The sequence below is a fragment of the Neophocaena asiaeorientalis genome, unplaced genomic scaffold (assembly GCF_003031525.2).
Source record: "Neophocaena asiaeorientalis asiaeorientalis breed wild unplaced genomic scaffold, Neophocaena_asiaeorientalis_V1.1 scaffold275, whole genome shotgun sequence".
In the NCBI taxonomy this organism is placed as follows: domain Eukaryota; kingdom Metazoa; phylum Chordata; class Mammalia; order Artiodactyla; family Phocoenidae; genus Neophocaena; species Neophocaena asiaeorientalis.
The window spans coordinates 6,798,150-6,821,029 of NW_020173679.1; the positions used below are offsets into that span (position 1 = coordinate 6,798,150).

A 22,880-nucleotide genomic window follows, 5' to 3' on the forward strand; every position below is an offset into this window, starting at 1 on the left:
AGGAAGCAGCTGGCCCCCACCTCAGGGAGTGAGCAAGGGAAATTGTTACTTGTTTTTTCTCCTCCCTGCTGCAGCAGGGGTCTCAATAAAGCCTTGCCTGAATTTCTTGTCTGGCCTCTATCAATTTCTATTGATTGGGGAAGGCCAAGAACTCTGGTATCAGGCTAGTCTGAGCTTCCTCACAGCATGGCAGACAGTCGCGGGGTTGTCGGACTCCTTACACAGCCGCTCAGGACTCCAGTGCAAGTGTTCTGCTGGGCAAGCAAAGCAGAAACTCCGTCACCTTTTATGACCCAGCCTGAGAAGTCACAGAGCTTTACTTCTGCCATAGTCACAAGCCTGTCCAGGTTCAGGTAGAGGGAACATGAACCCACTTTTCAATGGGAGGAGAGTCAAAGTCCCATTGTAGGAAGAGCATGGAGGGTGGAGGATCATGTGGTCCTCTTTTGAGATTCAATCTAGTAAGAGGGGGCACTGAAATCTGAATGCTGGCAGGCTGCCTCCTGGACCCTAAACTCTGCCTTGCTGTACTGTGTTGTCCCATTAAAGGCTAAGTCCCCCAGAGACCTAAGGCATAAACCTAAGGACGCGGGAGCCCAGACCAAAGACGCTTTGCAAATACAAGATGCCCGTGCCCTTTCTTGGGGCTGCTGCAACAAAGTATCACAAACTGGGTGGCTTAAAACAACGGAAATTCATGCTATCACAGTTCTAGAAACTGGAAGGCAGAGATCAAGGTGTTGGCAGGGCCACGCTCTCTCCAAAGGCTCGAGGCTCTTCCAGCTTCTGGTGTTTGCAGGAAATCGTTGGTGTTCCTTGGTTTGTAGACACATAGCTCCAATCTCTGCCTCTGATTTTACATGGCTTTCTTCCTGCATGTCTGTCTGTATCTGTGTCTCTCCTCTTCTTATGTGGACACCAGTCACGTTGGATTTAGGGCCCATTCTAGTCCAGAACGATCTCATCTTAACTAATTACATCTGCAAAGATCCTATTTCCAAATAAGGTCACATTCTGAGGTTCTGGATGGACATGAATTTTAGGGGACACTGTTCAGCCCAGTGCAATGACCCTTTCTGATTTTCCTGTCGTACCCTGGCTGTCTTCCTGGTCTCTCTCATTGCTCTACGCAGCCTTTTAAATGGGGGAGCATGGCTCCAGATCCCGGCCATGTCCAGGAGGATGCAGCTAGCCCGCATGGGGATGGCCACCTTCCCTGGGGAGTAGCATCGGGAGAAGAGCCAGCCAGGGCGACATCAGTGCCCTGCCAGCGCCTCCCCTACTTCCCACAGTGGGGCTGTCACAGGGCCTGCTTCCCGCACACCCAGCCCTGCTCCTGCGTCTGACCCTGCCCAGCACAGGGTGTCCTCTCCCGGAATGGCTCTATTAATATCCCTCATGTGGACGTTCCGGGACGGCCATTCATGAGCTCGTCCTCACGTGTGGGCCCCCCTCCACGCCATTCATGAGTGTGACCCTCCAGGCTGGGCTGGCTCCCTCCTCCTCTCCCGTGCGCTCTCTCGGTTCTCTGCTCCTTCCCTCCCTCCCCTGATCTGTTTCCAGAGCGTCTGCAGGATCTAAGCCACCGTGTACTTATTCTTGACAATGAGGCCACCGAGTTAGAGGCACTGTGTTTACATCTTATGCTGAATGAACAATGTCTGCCTGTATACGTGCCCTGCACAGCCCTTCCCAGGGGCTTCAGTGTGAAAGGCGCCCCCTGCAGGTGTGCGAGCCGCAGTGGGAAGCCACTCTTGGCCCTGTGTGCAAGGTCTGCTCTTTCGCAGGTGTCCGTGAGGATCCCCGATCCCATTCTCCTGACCCTCGCGAAGAGGCTGTGAACTGCTGGAGGGCCGGCCACTGGCTGGCATCGAGATCCATGAACAGGCTCTTAGCATCTAACTCAGTGAATCTCATTCTTGGGCGTTTATCTTGAGTAAAATACCTAAGACCGTGGCTCTCGGTAAGGTGCAATTTTGCCCCCAGAGGACATCTGGCAACGGCTGGAGATATTTTTGGTTGTCACAATTTGGGTAAGGGGGTAGAGACCGGGGATGCCGCTAAGTACTCTACAACACATGGACAGCCCCCCGACCCCAACAAAGGATTATCTGGCTCCAAATATCTATAGAACTGAGGTTGAGGAACCCTAATCTAAAAGGACAAAAAGCCTACATAGTTAAAGGCTTTTATAGCAGCATTATTAAAACTAACAAAAAAAAATCTACACGCTATCAAATTAGAAAATAGTTAATTATATTCAGAATATCAAACTCAGAGAACTATAAAACAGCCATTTAAAAAGATAAATAGGACAGCTCTTTGGAAACATAGAGAAGTAACTTAAAATTAGACCTGAATATTATATGTAATTGTATATGTGGATTCCTCAAACAGCTGAAGGAGCATTACTGTGTGGCTCACCAGCTCCGCTACTAGGTATGTAACTGGAGAGGCGGAAACGTATGTCCACATAAAAACTTGTACGTGGAGGTTCATGGCCGTGCTATTCATAGTAGCCTAAGGGGGAGGCAACCCAAATGTTCATCTGTGGACGAGTGAATGAACAAAATAAACAAAACGTGATATGTCCACACGACGGGATATTATTTGACTATAAAAAGGAGTGAAGTACTGATATGTAATGCTGCAACATGGACGAACTTTGAAAACTTTACGCTAAGTGAAGGAAACCTACCACAAGGGGTCACATAGCTTATGATTCCATTCGTATGAAATATTCAGAATAGGCAAATCTACGGAGACAGAAGGATTAGTGGTTGCTTAGGGCTAGAGGTGATGACGGGGGGTAGGGGATAATGGCTAAAGGGCATGGGGTTTCTCTGAGGTGATGAAAAAGTTCTAAAATTGTCTGTGATGGTGGTTGCATATGTCTGCGAATATACTTAAAGCTATTGAATGATACACTTTAAATGGATGAATTGTATGGCATGTGAATTACATTCAAATAAAGTTGTTTAAAAAATACAGACACACATGGATTAAAAGATGTAAATGCAAAAAGAAAAGTAAACATATATATGCATCATTCAGTCGTCACGTGTCTGGCGAGGCCCCTTCCATGTGTCCAGCCCTGCACCAGCCATTCGTTATGCATCTGACTCATATCTCGTGCAGCTCCCACCCCAGCGGGGGAATCAGACAAGCCATGGGTAATGAATTATGCTCCAGTGTGAGGAGCCTGTCCATAGAGGTCCATACCGGTCTCCGGGAGGAACAGGGAGGGAGGAAGCAAAGCTAAAGAAAGGTGAGGGGTGGGGTGTGAATGGCCGGGTCAAAGCCAGGGTCATGGTGAACATGACACCAAGCTGAGCAGAGCTCTCCAAGTCGTTGTGAAGGGCCTGGGGACTCAGGGCCTGTCTGTCAGTCAGTTCAAGGGAGCAGCTTGTGCTGCAGAGGAGAAAAGTGGAAAGTGAGATGCGCCAAACTGTGGAGGGACTCAGGAGACTGGGGAGGAAGTCCGGGTGAAGGTGAGCAGAGAGCTGGGGGCAATAAGACCAATAGTGGGCAGTGGGGCATGGAGGGTTGTAAAGGGTTGAATGGTGGCCTCCAGAAAGGTATGTCTGTATCCCAGCCCCTAGAACCTGCAAATGTGACCTTACTTGGGAAAAGGGTCTTGAGATGAGATCATTCTGGATATGGGGTAGGCTCTCAAGCCAATGACAGGTGTCCTTATAAAAGAAAAAGAGAAGGTGATTTGAGACTCAGAGACCCAGAGGGGAGAAGGTGATGTGAAGCCAGAGGCAGAGATTGGAGGGATGCTGCCATAAGCCAAGGAATGAACACCTGGAGCCACCAGAAGCTGGAAGAGGCCAGGAAGGATCCTCCCCTAGAAACTTCAGAGGGAGCGAGACCCAGCCAACACCTTGAGTTTGGACTTCTGGTTTCTAAGAATGGTGAGAGAATCGATTTCTGTTGTTTCAAGCTGAGGAATTGGTGGTAATTTATTTTGGCAGCCCTGGGGAACTCATGCTGCAGTGAACACGAGGGAAGGCGTTTTCTCTCTCATCACCTTCAAGTCATCCTCAAAGCTAGAGATCGGGTCTTGTTCGCAGTGGAAGGTCCACCATCGAGGGTACAGCCAGGGGCCAGCTGAAACAGTTGCCACTCCAGTTATTTTAACAGAGAGAATTTAACATATAAAAATGTTAATTAGGCATGAAAACCTGAAAAATTAAGAGAACACTGGGTGTCAAGGAGGGAGACAGTGCAAGAAGAAGCTGTGCCCCCGGACCGGAGTAACGAAGGGTTGAAATGATTAAAACTAGAAGTTTGGAGGAGGGGCCCCATGGGGCTGGGACCCAGACCTCTGAGGAGGATGGAAAAGAAGCAGAAGAGGTCCTTGGGGCCGGCTCTTCGGAACAGGCAGGGCCACACTGAGTGTGAAGTCATGAGTCAGACAGCATCCCTCTTTGGCCTTAAACACCCCATTGGCCCCATCTTACTCGGAATAATTTTAGCCTAAGTCCTAACCAGAAGGCTCTGCTCTGTCCAGCCCTCACCACCTCTCTGAGCTCATTTCCTCTCTCTCTTTTCTCACCCACTCCCCTCCCTAATGCTGGCCTCTTCGTCATTCGTGGACATTCCAACACACTGTAAGGCTGCCCGACCCACTCTTCCTGTAAATATCATTGGGGCACCCTCTTCACCTCCTTCAAGTCTTTGCTCCAATGTCACCTCCCTGATGAGTTCTTCCTGAGCTTCCTGCTAACAACTCAACAACCCCTAACACAGCCGTCCCTCTTCTCTGCTTTATTTTCCTCCTTAGAATTATCACCTTCTAATATACTAAATATTTCAGTTATTTAGTTTTTTTAAATTTTATTTATTTTTATTTTTGGCTGCACGCAGGCTTTCTCTAGTTGTGGCCAGTGGGGGCTACTCTTCATTGCGGTGCGTGGGCTTCTCATTGCAGTGGCTTCTCTTGTTGTGGAGCACGGGCTCTAGGTGCATGGGCTCAGTAGTTGTGGCTCACGGGCCCTAGAGCGCAGGCTCAGTAGTTGTGGCACCCGGGCTTAGTTGCTCTGCAGCATGTGGGATCTTCCCGGACAAGGGCTCAAACCTGTGTCCCCTGCATTGGCAGGAGGATTTTTAACCACTGTGCCACCAGGGAGGCCCATAGTTATTTGGTTGTTTTGGTCTATCTCCTTCTATTAGAACATAAGCTTCCAGGACTTCTCTGGTGGTCCAGTTGTTAAGACTCCGCGCTTCCAGCGCAGGGGACATGGGTTCAATCCCTGGTCGGGGAATTAAGATCCTACATGCTGCTTGGAGTGGCCAAGACAAAACAAAACAAACAAACAAAAACTCCCCCAAACCCCATCATCTTCCCAAAGACAAGGCTTTTGTCTCTTGTTCACTGCTGTATCCTCAGCACCCAGAAGAAAGCAGGCATTCCATGAATGTTTGTTGAGTGAACGAGTGAGTGAGAACTGTGCCCAGTTTAAATGCAGCTGCTATAAAAAGAGAGCGAGTGGCTCCTCACCTCTGAATGGCCCGGCTGCCCGGCCTGCCCTTCCCGCCCCTGTCAGGGAGCCGTCTGCTGGGCTTGCTCTGTCCTGGACAGAACTTGAGACTCGCCTGTCACCCCTGACCTGCGGCCATCTAGTGCCTCCAAGCCCCCACCAGCCCCGTCCAGCAGGAAGAGAGTGGGGTTTCCTGGGAGGTGTCGGCCAGAGCCTGCCAGCCCAGGGAGGAAAGCTTGGTACAGAGTATGTGTGTCACCCATCACCCTCCGAGCCTTCAGGTCCTAGAAACCTTGTGGGAGATGGTGGCTGAGAGCAGGTGACAGGCCAAAGGGCTGACTTAAAATAAGTTCCTCGCAGGGCCTTGTGACTGTCCTGGCTTCTTCTGTCCCATTTTCGGGCCTGGGGTGTCTTCCTCCCCGTCACATAGAGGACTCAGCTGAACCAGCCCTGACCTGGACAGGCTGTGAGATTTGTCTGAAGAGCAGGTACAGCAGCTGTAACCAGGAGGAACAAGCACCGAAGGTCAAAAACATTATGTGTTGATGATGGCGATGAAGATAAAGGGTATCCGTGAGGGTGGTAGCAGAAAGCAGCAAACTTTGAATAATTCCAGGAGGTTTAATAAAGGGGGCTCTTGGGACTTCCCTGGCAGTCCAGTGGTTAAGACTCCACACTTCCAATGCAGAGGGCGTGGGTTCCATCCCTGGTCAGGAAACTAAGATCTCACATGCCACGTGCCGTGGCCAAAAATAAAAAAAAGGAGGGGCAGCGTATGAAGGTGTGGACACAGAGTATAAAGGCCTGCACACAAGCACTATTTACAATAGCCAAGACATGGAAGCAAACTAAGTGTCCATCCACAGAGGAATGGATAAAGAAGATGTGGTACATATATACAGTGGAATATTAGCCATACAAAAGAATGAAATAATGCCATGCGCAGCAAGATGGATGGGCCCAGAGATGATCATACTAAGTGAAGTAAGTCAGAAACAGAAAGACAAATGCCATATGATATCCCTTATATGTGGAATCTAAAATATGACACAAATGAATTTATTTACAAAACAGAAATAGACTCACAGACATGGCAAAGAAACTTATGGTTACCAAAGGGGAGAGGGAGAGGGATAAATTAGGAGTTGGGGATGAACATATACACACTACTATATATAAAATGGATAACCAACAAGGACCTACTGTATAGCACAGGGGACTCTACTCAATATCTTGTAATAAACTATAATGGAAAAGAATCTATCTATATAAAACTGAATCACTTTGCTATAGACCTGAAACTAACACAACATTGTAAATCAACTCTATTTCAATAAAAACATTTTTTTAAATAGTAAATTAAAAAAAAAAAAAAAGGCCTGCACACCACAGAGAATAGTGTCCAGGGGAAGCAGCAGTGTCTGGACCACCCCACCTAAGCTGGAAGCAGCCTGAGACCAAGAGGGCGGAGGGGGAGGGGGGGTGCCAACCCTAAGAGACGGGGCAGCTGGAGCTGGCAGACAACATACCATGGCCTCCCTCTCTAATCTTACTCTCTGGGATATTCTGCTGCCTCCACGACCGGGTGGATCCAACACGAAGCCAGAGGGCACATAAGCCAGTCCATATAAGCCATAAAAGTCGGCCTCCTGGGGCACTGAGCAGAGTGAAGGATGCCGGGAAGCTCCACAGGGGCACAATGAAGATTTCCAGCACAAAAGACAGCTATTGTTTATCAGGAAAACGTAGCCATCGAATAGATTAACTCAGTTAATACCTCTAAAGTATACTGGCAAGCTTAACAGTGAGCACCTGCCTTCACATCCCTACACACATCCTCTCCTACGTACATAAGGTCTACAAAGAACGCAAATACAACCACACATGACCCACTTCTTCAACATTATTAGGAGACAGAGAACTCAACAAACTGAAACTTACCTGTAAGCCCCAAACACCAAATTCCAGCAGAGCTACTTTGCCCTTGTAAATCTGTGGTTGGGGACAGCAGAGGAGGGAGGCTTAAAAGATACAGTAAAAAGAGGAGGACAGGAAGGGGGAGGACAGCAGAGCTCATAGACAAAGTGTAGACAGAGTTGTTCCTAGAAGGAGTAAGTCCAGCTGTGTGTCCAAATACTGATCCTGGGTCTGGGACCTTGTGGTTCACGGCATCAACTACAGGGAAGGGGCTCGAAAGTGAGTAGGTCAAAGGTGGCAGCTTTGGGCTTCCCTGGTGGCACAGTGGTTGAGAGTCTGCCTGCCGATGCAGGGGACACGGGTTCATGCCCCGGTCCAGGAAGATCCCACATGCCGCGGAGCGGCTGGGCCCGTGAGCCGTGGCCGATGAGCCTGCGCGTCCGGAGCCTGTGCTCCGCAACGGGAGAGGCCCCAATTGATAAAGCAGTGCTTTTGGGAGAGAATCCCATTAACAGACGTGGTGGCTTATCTCCAAGATGCTCGCCATCAATTCCTGCCCTTCCTATAGATGCATGCCTCTCTCCCATTGTATTAGTTTGCTGGGGCTGCTGTAACAAAGTATCATGGATCAGGGGGCTTAAGCAACAGAAGTTCATTGTTTCACAGTTCTGGAGGCTGGAAGTCCAGAATCAAAGTGTTGGCAGGGTGGGTTCCCTCTGAGGTCTGTGAGGAAAGGGTCTGCTCCAGGACTCTTCTTGGCTTGTATATAGATGGCTGCAACTCTTCTTGCTGCGACTCTTCACATCCTCTTCCCTCTACACATGGCTCTGTGTCCAAATTTCCCCTTTTTATAAGGACACCTGTCATATTGGATTAGGGCCCCCGTGAATAACTTCATTTTAACTTGATTTTTTTTCTGTAAAGACCCTATTCCCAAATAGGATCACATTCTGAAGTACTGGAGATTAAATTTTGAGGCGACATAGTTCAATTCATAACCCCCACTGGGAGGTGGAATCCATTTCTCCTTACATCTGAGGGGGTCTGTGACTGTTTTAACCAACAGAAAATGATGGAGGACACACCATCCAGGCCTAGCTTTTCAGAAGACTGGCAGCTTCCACCTTGGGGCCACTTGCTGTGGGGAAAACCACTACTGCTGGGAAAGCTCAAGGTGGCCACACGGGGAGGGAGATGGACTCGGCTGGCCTCCTTATTCCAGCCACTCCAGCTCAGGTAACAGCAGTGAATGAAGTCTTCAGACCCCTCATCTCAGCCATCATCTTTTTTTTTTTTTTTTTTGGACCCGCTGCACGGCTGGCGGAATTTTAGTTACCTGACTAGGGACTGGGGATCGAACCCGTGCCCCCTGCCGTGGAAGCACAGAGTCTTAACCACTGGACCGCCGGGGAATTCCTGTCACCTCAGCCATCATCTGAGGATAACCCTTTGAGGCACCTCAAGTGAGAGCAAGGAAGCTGAGCCTCACCAACCCCTAGGACCAGGAGACACAATAAAATGATGGTTATTTTAAGCCCCTATATTCTGTGGGGGGGTTGTTATGCAGCAAAAGGTAACAAAACAATAGAGAAACAGCCCTTGGAGACGCGGCAGTGACTAGAGGGAAGTAAGGGGGTGTTAGGGTTGAACTGTGTCCCCTCAAAGTTCGTATTTTGAAGCCCTAACCCCAAGTACCTCAGAATGTGACTGCATTTGGAGATAGGGTCTTTAAAGGGGTGATTAAACTAAAATGAGGTCGTTCAGGTGGGACTAATCGAATAGGACTGGTATCCTTATAAGAAGAGGAAATTAGGACACAGACATGCACAGGCAAAGACCACGTGAAGATGCAGGGAGAAGACGGCCACCTACAAGCCGAAGAGAGAGGACCTCAAAAGTAACCCACCCTGAATGTAACTTGATACAGCCACTATGGAGAACAGTATGGGGGTTCCTTAAAAAACTAAAACTAGAACTACCATATGACCCAGCAATCCCACTACTGGACATATACCCTGAGAAAACCATAATTCAAAAAGAGTCACGTGGGCTTCCCTGGTGGCACAGTGGTTGTGAGTCTGCCTGCCAATGCAGGGGACACGAGTTCGTGCCCCGGTCTGGGAAGATCCCACATGCCGCGGAGCTGCTGGGCCCGTGGGCCATGGCCGCTGAACCTGCGCGTCCGGAGCCTGTGCTCCGCAACGGGAGAGGCCACAACAGTGAGAGGCCCGCATACCAGACAAAAAAAAAAAAAAAAAAAGAGTCATGTACCACAATGTTCATTGCAGCACTATTTACAATAGCCAGGACATGGAAGCAACCTAAGTGTCCATCGACAAATGAATAGATAAAGAAGATGTGGCAAGAACCTTCTGTCTAGTCAAGTTGTCCTTCAAGTATAAAGGGTATTGAAGAACAGGTTTGAAATCAACGAATATAGTTAACAGGTGCCCTTTTGGAGAAATCTGCTAGACAGTTAACTTGATCCAACCAAGAGGTAATTGGGAAAACCTAGGTTAAAAAGCTGATGGTGAGCATTTAATATATTTATATGCAGAGCAAAAACTAGAAGAAAGTTTGGGATATGGGTGGAAGAATAGTACCAATCAATAGAGAGGAAGTTTAATATATCAAAAGACACTATTTGTACCTTTCAATGCACATTAATATGAAAACCTAGATGAATAGATCAATTATTAGGGAAATGTGGTTTTCCAAGATTAACTGTGACTGAGATAAAATGAAATTTTAAATAGACCTATTTCTATAGAAGAGGCAGAAAAACTTTTCTACAAACTACCCCTGCAAAAACCCCAAAACACCAAAACACCCAAACAGAAAACAAACAAAAAACCAGTCCCATGTTGTTTCATGGGAGAAATTCTACCACAACTTTAGAGTCAAGATAGTCCCAAGGCTCCATTCATTGTCTCAGAACACAGAAAATTAAAGGAATTTTTCCATTGTTTTTACTGATATAATTCATATCCAAAAATTTAACCATACATTTAGAATATTCATAAGGATGTGCAACCATCACGACTAGTTCCAGAACATTCGCATCACCCTGGAAAGAAACTCTGCTCCCATTAACAACTATTCCCTGCTCACCCTCTTCTTCCAGTCTCTGGCAACCACTAATCTCCTTCCGTCTCCATGGATTTGCCTATTCGGAACATTTCATATAAATAGAATCACATAATATGCGGTCTCTTGTGTCTGCCTCTTTCATTTAGCATGATATTTTCAAGGTTCATTTATGTTGTAGCAAGTATCAGTACTTTATTCTTTTATGAGTAGATAATATTCCTGTATGGCTCTGCTATGTTTTGTTTATCCATTCGTCTGTTGATGGACATGTGAATTGTTTCCACTTTTTAGCTATGATAAAACTGCCAGCCGCCTAACACAGGGAGATCAGCTCGGTGCTTTGTGACCGCCTTGAAGGGCGGGATAGGGAGGGTGGGAGGGAGATGCAAGCGGGAGGAGATATGGGGATATATGTATATGTATAGCTGATTCACTTTGTTATAAAGCAGAAACTAACACACCATTGTAAAGCAATTATACTCCAATAAAGATGTTAAAATTTTTTTTTCTTTTGTTGATGTTACCTAAAAAAAAAAAAAAGCTGCTATAAGCATTTGTATACAAGTTTTTGTATGGACATATTTTCATTTTTCCAGGGTATATGATTAGGAGTAGAATTACTGGGTCATGTGGTAACTCTATGTTAAACCTTTTGGGGAGCCACCATAGTGTTTTCCAAAGGAGCTACATCATTTTCCATTCCCATTAGCCACGTAAGAGGGCTCTGATTTCTGCACAGTGTTGTCAACCCTTGTTATTTTTCTTTTTAAAAAATTATAGGGCTTCCCTAGTAGTGCAGTGGTTAAGAATCCGCCTGCCAATGCAGGGGACACGGGTTTGAGCCCTGGTCCGGGAAGATCCCACATACTGCGGAGCAGCTAAGCCCGTGCGCCACAACTACTGAGCCTGCGCTCTAGAGCCTGCGCGCCACAACTACTGAAGCCCGCGCGCCTAGAGTCCGTGCTGCACAACAAGAGAAGCCACCGCAATGAGAAGCCTGTGCACCACAACGAAGAGTAGCCTCTGCTTGGCCCAACTAGAGAAAAGCCTGCACACAGCAACAAAGACCCAATGCAACCCAAAATAAATAAATAAATAATTTAATTTAAAAAAATTATAGCCATCTTAGTGCATAAAATGGTATCTCACTGTGGTTTTGATTTGCATAATACATATATTGTCTTTGGGGAAAAGCTATTCAAAATCCTTTGCCCATTAAAAGAAAATTGGGTTATTTGTGTTTTTATTGTTTTTTTAATTTTTTCTTTTTTAAAAAATGTATTTATTTTATTTATTTATTTTTGGCTGCATTGGGTCTTTGTTGCTGCACATGGCTTTCTCTAGTTGCGGTGAGCAGAAGCTACTCTTTTTTTTTTTTTTTCTTTTTTTTTTTAGGAGCTACTCTTCATTGCAGTGCACGGGCTTCTCATTGCAGTGGCTTCTCTTGTTGCCGAGCACGGGCTCTAGGCGCCCTGGCTTCAGTAGTTGTAGCATGCGGGCTCAGTAGTTGTGGCACACAGGCTTAGTTACTCTGCGGCATGTGGGATCTTCCCAGACCAGGGATTGAACCCGTGTCCCCTGCATTGGCAGATGGATTCTTAACCAGTGCACCACCAGGGAAGCCCTGTGTTTTTATTGTTGAATTGTAAGAGTTCTTTATATATTCTGGACATTTAAATATATGATTCACAAATATTTTCACATTTTCTTGATAGTGTCCTTTGATGCATGAAATTTAAAAATTTTGATGAAGTCTAACTTATCTACTTTTTCTTCAGTTGCCTGTGTGTTAGGTGTTATATTTTACCTAATCTGGGAGAGAGAAAATAAATGTGGCAAAATATTAAATACTGGTTTTATCTGAGTAAGGGGTATGTGGGACTTCTCTGAATTATTCTTGGAACTTTTCTTTTAATATATTTTTTTATACAGCAGGCTCTTATTAGTTATCCATTTTTTACATATTACTGTATATATGTCAATCCCAATCTTTCTTATAAGTTGGAAATTAGCTCAAAATAAAAAGCAGCTGGCCTTAGAAAGCCTTCAGTACACTGGGAGTGTGGATGTCACGTGGTGTGATGTGTTTGTGGTATAGACAGGTCCATGCATTCCTATAGCCCCCCTGAATGACAGATACAGGCCTTATGCCCATCTCACAGTTGAATCACTGCCTTCCCGTGTGACCCTGGGTAGGGACCTTTATCTTTCCGGGCCTCTGTTTTCCCATCTGTAAAATGAGGAGAGGAGCCAGAGGCTACGTTTTCCAGGGCAAGCATGGAGATGCACTGGGGAGAGGAGGAAGAAGAGAGCTGGGGGGCGGTGATGGCCAGAGATTCCTTTCAGCAGCAGCAGCTCCTGTTTTTGGGGGGCTGACCTGACCCAGGGTGGGTTTTTTTTTTTTTTTACTAAGTTTATTTATTTATTTTTGGCTGTGTTGGGTCTTCGTTGCTGCGCGCCGGCTTTCTCTAGTTGGGGCGAGTGGGGGCTACTCTTTGTTGCAGCACGGGCACCTCATTGCCGTGGCTTCTCTTGTCGCGTCACAGGCTTTAGGTGCATGGGTTTGAGTAGTTGTGGTGTGCGGGCTCAGTAGTTGTGGCTCGAGGACTCTAGAGCACAGGCTCGGTAGTTGTTGCGCATGGGCTTAGTTGCTCCGCGGCATGTGGGATCTTCCCGGACCAGGGCTGGAACCCGTGTCCCCTGCATTGGCAGGCAGATTCTTAACCACTGCACCACCAGGGAAGTCCCTCTGGGGTGGGTTTAAGGGAGGGATGAACTTAAACTGCATCCTATTCTTTATTCCGCTCCTACCCAAACATTTCCTTTGCCCAGTGGGAGTGGAACCCTGTCCCAGGCAAGAAGGTGATGGTGAACTAAGTGTGCAGGAAAAGCAAACTCCACCCTGAGCTGGTGCTAAGCAGAAAGTTCTGAGAAGACATTAAGCTGTTTGACTACAGAAGTTTTAGAGAATGCTCGCTTGCAAAAGGAGCCCCACAGGACCAAGGGCCAAACATATGCCACATGCAGTTGTTTAATAAATGTTTGATGGTGAAGATGTCAAGTCCTAATGTGAAAGATCTCTAGGGAGAGATTCCACAGTCTTTCTGGCAAGGACAGGATGGAGGCTCCAAGTGCCCTTATCTAAGATTGAGCCGCGGGAAGCACAGGGCGCAGAGATTAGAAAACAACCAGCAGGACTTCCCTCGTGGCACAGTGTTTAAGAATCCATCTACCAATGCAGGGGTCACTGGTTCGATCCCTGGTCTGGGAAGACCTCACACGCTGCGGAGCAACTAAGCCCGTGCGCCACAACTACTGAGCCTGCGCACTACAGCCCGCGAGCCACAACTACCGAGGCCCGTGTGCCTAGAACCCATGCTCTGCGACAAGAGAAGCCACCGTAATGAGAAGCCTGAGCACCGCAACGAAGAATAGCCCCCCCCCCACAACTAGAGAAAGGCCGCGTGCAGTAACAAAGACCCAACACAGCCAAAAATAAATAAATTTATGTAAAAAAAAGAGAAAAAAACAACCAGCAGAGCAGACAAAATTTCTTAGAGCTGGTACCTGCGTGGCGCTCTCCCAAGCGCTGTATGCGGGTTAATCCCTTTGATCCTCACACAGGACCATATTGTTCCCATTTTACAGAAGGGGAAACAGCGGCACAGAGAGGTTAGTGACTTGCTCGAGGTGGCACAGAGGTATCTCTTAGAGCCGAGGGTGGGTTGGTGCTAAAATCTCACCCATCCCTCAGCCCCACCTCCGCAGGCTGGGTGCGGAGAATGAGGCCCCCGTGGGATGCGGCTTCCACAGAGCCGGAAGCTCAGTGACCAGACAGGACTCGCATCAGGGGTTGGGGTCGTGAGCCTGTGCTCTTTCCTCTGATACAGGGGGAGGGATGGGGTGGGGGGAGCCTGCGGAACGATGATGACCACGAGTAGGGGAGGTGCGTTGCAGCTGCCGCGGCCCCGTAATTAGCCGCTGGGGCTGGGGTTCGGCGCCACTGGGCACGACCCTCTTGACCCTCTTAGCCAAGGGCCGCGCTGTCCCCTCCCCAGGGGGCCGCGAGGTGGTCAAACGTGGGATGTCAGCGCCTTTGAGGGCGAGCTGCGGGGGAACCTCGCAGTGAAGGCAGGCACCGGGTACCCAAGGGCCGCGAGGTGGAACGGGGTGCGGGCGCTAATGAAATTTGGGGAATGCCCCGCTCACTCTGATTCCCACCTCCAGTACCTGCGGACAGAAGAACCCCGTGCAAGGGAGAAGCGCGCAAGCCCCACCCTCCACTCCCCGTCTAGTGCTGCCAGGCTGAGCACGTAAAACTATAGGACGCCCAGTTAAACCTGAATTTCAGACAACTAGGGACTAACCTTTTAGTGTATGTAAGCCCCAGTCTACTGGGCTGAGCTGTGCCAGCAGGGATCCGCTTGTGGGAGAGTCCCAGAGTTGGCACCTGGCCTCAGGTGGATACTCATTAATGCTCTCTCTCCCGGCCAGTATAGATAGGAGACGTTTAATTAGGGAGTCCCAGGCGTGGGGACAGGCTCTCCCAGCTGGGGACAGGGCACAAGCCTGTCCATGGTCAGCTCCTCCCTCTGAGGTCAGCTGCTTTCCCCCAGTCAGCCAGGGTGGGCCATGGAGCATCCCTCCAGGGGCTCCCCGACATGGCTGTTCCCCCTGGAGCCCAAACTAGTCCTTTATTTGGTGACCCTGAGCCACTCAAACCAGACAGTCTGAGTGAAGCCAATGCCCCCATCCCCGCCCTTTGAGGTTAAGAGCGGCATCTCTGGAGGACACTGAATGCAGACCCTGTGTCTCTACTGGATTAGCAGGGTCAGAGAGCAATCTCACACCCATTTCCAGGCTCCTGGCTCTGAGCTGAGGTAGTCCTTTGTCTCTTCTCCTGCAGGAAGGAGGCGAGATTCCTGGATCAGGAGGACCTTGGGAGGGAACCGCCTCAGGAGGCAGAGGGACCACTTTCCCATGGTGTCTCTGGCTCAGCATCATAGGCTGCACAAATGTCTGCTGGTGGGGAGAGGTCAACATACGTGTCCTTAGCCCTGCTTCTTAAGGAGCCCTCTTCAGCCTGCTGAAGGGGGAGGTCTGTCTGCCCATTTAGACTGTAAGCAACTTGAAGCCAGGCTTTGGACCTTCTAATTCCTCCATCTATCCCCACTGTGCCAGGACAGAGCTCCCGTAGGATGTGTATTCTGAGGTGTACCTCTCATCCTTCCTCCTGCATCTCTCCCACCACCTGATCCAGCTCTGACTTTCTAGCCTTTTGGAAAGTTATTGAACATGTTTTCTGTTTTCTGTCTGACTGTGGGGATAAACTCACATTACAAGAGGAGAGATTTACATTAGACAGTGCTCAGCAGTTTTGTCGGCAAAGGCTCTAGACCTTGGACTGTTACCAAGGGCTGAGATATTTTGTTCTCAAGATACATTTCTAAAAGAAAGGCATGCCGTTTCTTTTGGGGACTGTGTTGGTTAGGAATCTTTGAGACAGAAGTGACAGAAATCTAACTTAAATTGGTCTAGGCAAAAAAGGGGGGAATATTTATAAGTTCACATAACCAAAGAGGCCAAAGTAGACTGACTTCAAGCATTGCTGAGTCCGGGGGCCCCAATGATGTCACTAGGATGTCAGCTATGGGGACAAATAATGAGTACAATACTTTTTAGAGGTGGTGGGAGGGATAAGGTGACCCTTTCAGAATTCTTTTTTCCTTATGAGGTTGTAGCAATGCGAAGGAGAGAGGAAAGAAAAGAAAGAGAGAGAGAGAGAGAGAGAGAGAGAGACTATTACCCTGCAACACATAAGCAACCCCTCCGCTCTAGTCAGATGCTTTGAATATTGCTGGCGAGGCTGCACACGAGATGGGAAGAGTTAATAGCTCTTCTGTTTCAGGCTGCCAAACTCAGACCTTCCTCTGTTAACACACACACACACACACACACACACACACACACACACACGCCTATCATAAGGATCTGATGTCCCTCTGCAGGGTGGTTTCTGGCTTTTGGAGAAAGTCTAAGGGTCACAGAAGATGGAGGTATTACTGGGCGCTGGGAGCTGGCAAGCAGACCTAACCATGAACTAGGGGCAGTTGACTATAAGAACACTTTTGTGGCTGGGAGAATTCCTTGTCTAATTCCTTCTTTCTACACAGGGGAAACAGAGTGCCAGGGCAGAGAAAGGACTTGCATAAAGCCACTCAGTGAGACAGCAGTGGGCAGAGGTTCACCACCAGCTGACTCCTGGGGCAGTGCTCCTTGCTCCCTCTTTACCCTTTTCCTAGATGCCCAGTGCTCTTATGCTGCCCCATAGCTGCCCAGGGCTGGGCTAGAGATGGGGTGAGAAGGGGAGCTGCAGAGAAGTAGCTCAGTACAATTGCAGCTGGGCCATGCTACCTGACAGGCCCAATTGCCCCAAACATTTCCTTCCCTGCATCTCTCTTCTGCCAAGAGCCTAGGTGCTATAGACTGAATGTCTATGTCCCCCACAAAATTCACATGTTGAAACCTAATCCCCAGTGTAATGGTGGACCCCTCATGAATAGGATTAGTGCCCTTATAAATGAGACCCCAGGGAGCTCTCTCACCCCTTCTACCATGTGAGGTTACAGTGAAAAGAAAGCTTATGAACGAGGAAGGGGGCTCTCACCAGACACTGAATCTGCCAGCACCTTAGTCTTACATTTCCCAGTTTCCAGAACTAAAAGAAATAAATTTGTGTTGTTTCATCCAACCAATCTACGCTAGTTATTCTATTACAGCAACCTGAATGGACTAAGACACTGGGGGTGGTAGTTGAGCAGTTAACCAGTCCCCCAGCTCTGCCCAGAACACTCCTCATCTTCCCTCTCATGGCTGATTCATTCTTATCCCTTAAAGCATTAGCCCAGAACCACCTTCTCCAGGAAGCTCTCTCCTCAACTGAGTGTCCGTGCCATGTTCCCAGAGCACCCAGGTCTCCGTGCTGGATCAGTCGCCACGTCACCCTAGGGGCCTGTGACTGTGTCTGTTTCTCTCCCTACACCGTATGCTCCTCAAAGGTGGGATTTGTCTTGTCCACTCTGCTTCGCCACCCCCCAGCAGAAAGCTTAGTTTTACCTGCACAGTCCCATTTCATCTTCACAGCAACCCTATGAAGTGGACATGAAAAACCATGAGAGATGAAGGAACTTGCCTGAGTAGCAAAAGACTGAGGTGGGATTGAATCCAGGCAATCTGATCCCAGGGACTGGACTCCAGACCACTGCAAACCCAGACCTTCAATGAAGACTTGCTGAGCGAAGTAAGGGTCTTCCTTCTTCCTTTGTAGCCAGCACGGCCAGCACCCCCTACCTAGGGTCTGATGCTGGAGAGAACCAACACTGCCGCCACAGCCACCTTTACGGGGGAGGGTCACTAAGTGCCAAGCGCTGTGCTCAGGATTTTACATATGTTGTAGTAGTTTCCTATTGCTGCTGAAACAAATTACCCTGAACCTAGGGGCTTCAAATAACACAAATTTATTTTCTTACGGTTCTGGAGATCTAAAGTCTAATATGTATTTCATTGGGTTAAAATCAAGGTGCTGGGGCTTCCCTGGTGGCGCAGTGGTTGAGAGTCCGCCTGCCGATGCAGGGGACGCGGGTTCGTGCCCCGGTCCGGGAAGATCCCACATGCCGCGGAGCGGCTGGGCCCGTGAGCCATGGCCGCTGAGCCTGCGCGTCCGGAACCTGTGCTCCGCAATGGGAGAGGCCACGACAGTGAGACGCCCGCGTACCGCAAAAAAAAAAAAAAAGTTAAAAATCAATTTAGGTGTAAAAAAGAAAAGAAAGCAGATTAATTTCTCTGAGCTCAGTTTTCTTATCTGAAAAGTGAAGAACTGCAGTAACAATTTTCTCACTCAATACCTGGAAGACGCTATTTTTCAGGCCAGGTTTGCTTAGAGGTCTCAGCTTCTGCTCTTTGCTGCCCCTTTCTCCACTTCCGTCATGACACATTTCCTTTCCTAAACCATGCTGCCCCCTCATCCTGCTGCTTCTCAGCACAAGTTATCTGGTAGGGGTGGTGACATCAGTCATGCACACTTTAGGGGGGATTTAATCTGCTGTGTCTCTTCCCAGGGCCATTTTTCTACGGAGCCCCTTTTGTAATCGCAGACAGGAGGTGCAGACCATCTGCAAATGGGAATGAGATCATGGCCGACCAGGTGAAGGAGGCCTTGTGGAAGGCACTCCTTCACACCCTTAGTGTCCCACCATATAGATAACCGTCTTCCAGTCATCCTTGCTTTTTCCGTTATGTTGGCTTGGTGGGAGAGAGGAGGTGTTGGCACCTGCGGGAGCTGTGATAGAAGCATTCCTGAATGACTTCATCTCTGGGCCTTGCCTCTCAAAATTCCTGTCAAATCAGCTCTACACTTTAAGGGATGGAAGAAGGGTCAGCATTCCAGAAGTTCCTTGTCATACCCAGACTTTTAATCAGGTGACACTGGAGAATTAGCACCCTAGTGCAGGAGGTTGTGAGAGGGCGGAGAGGGGTCTCAGACGTCTCTTGCCCCTGCCCCACGCTTGTCTTTCTGGCAAGACCCACGTTGAGGAGAGCGAGTCCTCTTGCGTTGTTGGCTCAGAGATATCAGGACCACGGACAGCGGTCAGAGCGCCCGGAAGACCCGCCGCCGAGCAAGGTGCGGAGAGTTACAGGCGGGGAGGGAAGACGCGCTGCGGCACGGGGGTGGCGGCTGGGCCTGTGGTTTCTCTGAGTCACCCCGTGCGCCCGGCAGTTGCGTCGGGCCTCTGATCGCTGGGGTTCCCTCTGCCCTCTCCAGGAATGCGGGGGGGAGGAAAGAGAAAAGAGCCACTCTAAGGCCCCGGGGTTTTTGCAGGAAAGGGGGAAGCGAGAGACAAAGGACCTATAGCGGTGCCTACCCAACCCCGCCAACTCGCCCCCGCCGCGCGCTCCCGTTGTCGGCCAGGCCCATTTCTATACAAGGCCTGCTCTCCCCGGCCTCCACCCCTCCGCGCGGAGAGGTGCATTCCCCCGCCCTGAGCTCAGCGGGCCGGGCCGGAACGCGCCGATAAATCAGAGATAACCCAGAGGGGCAGGGCCGGCCCGGCTCTCAGGACGGGGGATAAAAGGCCGCCGTTGCCCGAGGACCCAGCGGGTGAGACGTGAACCGGGACCCAGCGCAGCGGCAGCGGCGGCAACCTCTCTCCGCCCCTCCAACGACATGGACCCCCAGACGACGCTGCCCCGGGCGCTCATGCTCCTGTTTTTGCACCTGTCGCTGCCACGCTGTCGTTCCTACCCGCTAGGTGGCCCCGGCCCAGCCTCGGAACTGCGCGGGATACAGGTGAGCGCTGCCGAACTGCGTAAACCCGGCTCGCCGGGAGGGTACCGACAGCAGCAATTAACGGGTCCCCACCTACCCCCACCCACAGTCCCAAGAGATCCCCACCCTCCCCTGGGAATTAGTGATAAGAGAGTGAGAAAGCGGCGAGGCTGGGGGCGGGGACCCCCGTCCCCAAGGCGGTCGGTTTGCCTTGGCGCCATCGAGAGCGGCTGGGCCCAGGTGCGGGTTCCTAAGGCTCCGCCTCCCCCACCCATCGCAGGAACTGCTGGGCCGTCTACGAGGCAGGGTCTTGGAGCTGCAGGCCGAGAAGATGGACCTGGACCCCCTTCAGCAGGGCCACAGCCTCGCAGAAGCCTGGGAGACCCGGGCGGCCGCCCCCGCGGGGCTCCTCGGGCCCGGCGACAGCGTCCTCCAGGCCCTGCGGGGAATACGCAGCCCCAGGATGAAGCGCGACTCCGGCTGCTTTGGGCGGAAGCTGGACCGGATCGGCTCCCTCAGCGGCCTGGGCTGCAACGGTGAGCACCCACCCCCCATTCCCACCGCGTGCCGCCTTTCTGGGTTTGAAGTCTCGGGACCAAACTTTGAGCAAAGGACACCTGGATATCACTCTTTCTTGCCGTCAGTCCTCAGGGTCAAGGAGCGCCTTTCTGGAAACATTAAATTTTGACAACATTCATTACCATGCCTGTGAGCTCCCACCCACCTTCTAACCCCCTCCTGCCTCTCTTACCAAAAGGGGCAGAATCACCTTAGGATGTAACTCGGTCATCCCATGAATTACATCCGTGTAATTCGGTCAATTGCCTTGGCAGCCCCTTCTTGGCGCAGAAAGAGTATTAAACATTTTCTTCCTGGTTTCCCCTGAACTGTCTAGAGCTGCAAGGGCAGAGGGCAGGATCACCAGGGGGACGGCAATCCCCAGTTTACAACGAGGAAAGCATGGTCCAGGGAGGTAGATTATTCCAAAGCCTCAGACACCCAGATGGACTGAAGAGGGGGGAGGCACAGGTGGCACCTGGTGAGGGGAAGCTCAGGTCCTGCCTGCCTCCCACCCAAATGTAATCCTCACTCTCTCTCTTCCCCCCACAGTGCTGAGGAGGTATTAAGAGAAGGTCCTGGCTGCATCTGGTTCTCCCTAAACCCCCTGCTCCCCTTTGAAGCAACTCCTATTTATTTTTACTTATTTATTTATTTATTTGTTTGTTTTATATGAGATGGTTCTTATCTTTGAGCACAAATTTTCCATGATGAAATAAAGTCAATATTATAGCTCTTTTCTTTTGAAATTGATTTGTCTCAGTGTTCTAAAAAGTAATCCGTCATTGAAGAACAGTCAAACCCTGTGTTTTCTTGAAGATCCCAAAGATGTCTTAATGGTGGGGCGGGGGACCCGGCTTCAGGGGCTGGTCAAACAGTTGCGGGGGTGGGGGGGGGTGGCTGCTTTGCTTTAAGGGCTTTTCATGCTCTGAAAGGTCTCTAAATATCTCAAGCACTTGAGACGCTTCCCAGAAACTACTTTTCCAAGGCCGGCAGTTTCTCCCTGGGAGCTGAATGGGCCCTGATGTATTCCTGTGACATGAGGTGTGTGTCAAGGTATCTGCGCCTTGACAGTAGCCTTCCTTTGCCTGGAATTCTGCCATTAGAGGCCCTCTCCCTGTATTTGTCGTTTCCAGAAGCTCTGAGAGATTGGGGGCGCTTTGTGTGTGTGTGTGTGTGTGAGAGAGAGAGAGAGAGAGAGAGAAAGAGATATGCCAGCTTATTTGCATTCCTGATGGGGGTGAGCCCTCCATCTGCCCCAAACCTCAGGTTCAAGTCTTCAATTCCTGATGTCATCCTGGAAAGGAGGCTTCTAAACCCTGAGTTTTATAGCATTTTCATTTCCTGAGCCCATAAGTTTAGAAGTGCCTGAAAGAGGCCCAGCATTTCAGGGTGCCTTCCTTCGGGGCCCCACGTCTTCACTTCCTCTCTGCCTTAGAGGGAGAAGACCGTTATTCCAAGGCAGAAAAGGAGACAAGCACTGGAATCCTGCTGTGTTGCCTTAATCAGCAGGGAGTCCTGGTAGAGGTCACTGCCCTCTCCTCTCAGGGTCCTCCTTCCCCTGCATCTTGGGTTCCAGGCACCCCAGGTCATGCTGCGAGCTCTCTCCTGCTTTTAGGCTCCCAGGCTTCAGCTCATGCAGTTTCCTCTGCCTAGAATGCCTTTTACGATCCCAGCTCTGCAGGAGGACAGGACTATTATTATCCCCTCTTTATGGATGAGAAAACTGAGACCCAGAAAAGGGAAGCATCTTACCTGAACGCATTCAGCTGCTAAGTGCCAACACTGAGGTTTGAGCAGAGATCCACGTGACTCTCTTATGGCTTTTCTGCTGTTCTCATCTGATGTTTCTTTGAGTGAGAGGGAAAGAGAAGTGGTGGGTCTTCGTGTTATTTCTCATTTTAACCCAGTGTGCATTAGACATATCTAATGAGATTCAGATTTTGAAGGTAAGGTTTTAGGACCAACTTATTTTCCAATAAAACTGTGAGCCATCTTTGCCTAATGTTTTTTTTGTTTTGTTTTGTTTTTGTTTTTTTTGCGGTACGCGGGCCTCTCACTGCTGTGGCCTCTCCCGTTGCGGAGCACAGGCTCAGTGGCCATGGCTCACGTGCCCAGCCGCTCCGCGGCACGTGGGATCCTCCCGGACCGGGGCTCGAACCCGCGTCCCCCGCATCGGCAGGCGGACTCTCAGCCGCTGCGCCCCCAGGGAAGCCCCGCCTAATGTTTTTGACCCAGGACGGTAATGAGTAATTAGCACAGTTAACATTTGTAAAGGCCTCACTATGTACCAGGCCCAGTTCCATGAACTCATATTAGTCCTTGCAACAACTATGCAGGAAGAACTCTTATCCTTCATTTTACAGATGGGGAAATCGAGGCACAGAGAGGTAATGTGACTTTCTCAGGGTCCCGCAGTTAGTAAGTGGCAGAGCCAGGATTCAAGCCCACGCATACTGGTCCAGCAGCCAGGCCCCTAACCATTGCACAACCCAACCTTTCCC

The 22,880-nt window shown here is 49.7% G+C and overlaps 1 protein-coding gene across 1 annotated transcript; it reads left to right on the top strand.

The window, feature by feature from the left end:
* The first annotated feature begins 19,681 nt into the window (after nucleotides 1-19,681).
* NPPB (natriuretic peptide B) lies at nucleotides 19,682-20,987 on the top strand. The gene is made up of 3 exons (XM_024749966.1): nucleotides 19,682-19,839; nucleotides 20,099-20,354; nucleotides 20,929-20,987. Exons 1-3 carry the CDS (start codon nucleotides 19,717-19,719, stop codon nucleotides 20,943-20,945), a joined length of 396 nt encoding a protein of 131 aa, XP_024605734.1. The 5' UTR covers nucleotides 19,682-19,716; the 3' UTR covers nucleotides 20,946-20,987.
* Nucleotides 20,988-22,880: the final 1,893 nt, after the last annotated feature.

Bases quoted from the DNA above. Each gene is read 5' to 3' on its own strand.
- NPPB (XM_024749966.1), top strand. From the start codon at position 19,717: ATGGACCCCCAGACGACGCTGCCCCGGGCGCTCATGCTCCTGTTTTTG. The intron at 19,840-20,098 runs GTGAGCGCTGCC...CACCCATCGCAG, and splicing joins CGGAACTGCGCGGGATACAG to GAACTGCTGGGCCGTCTACG.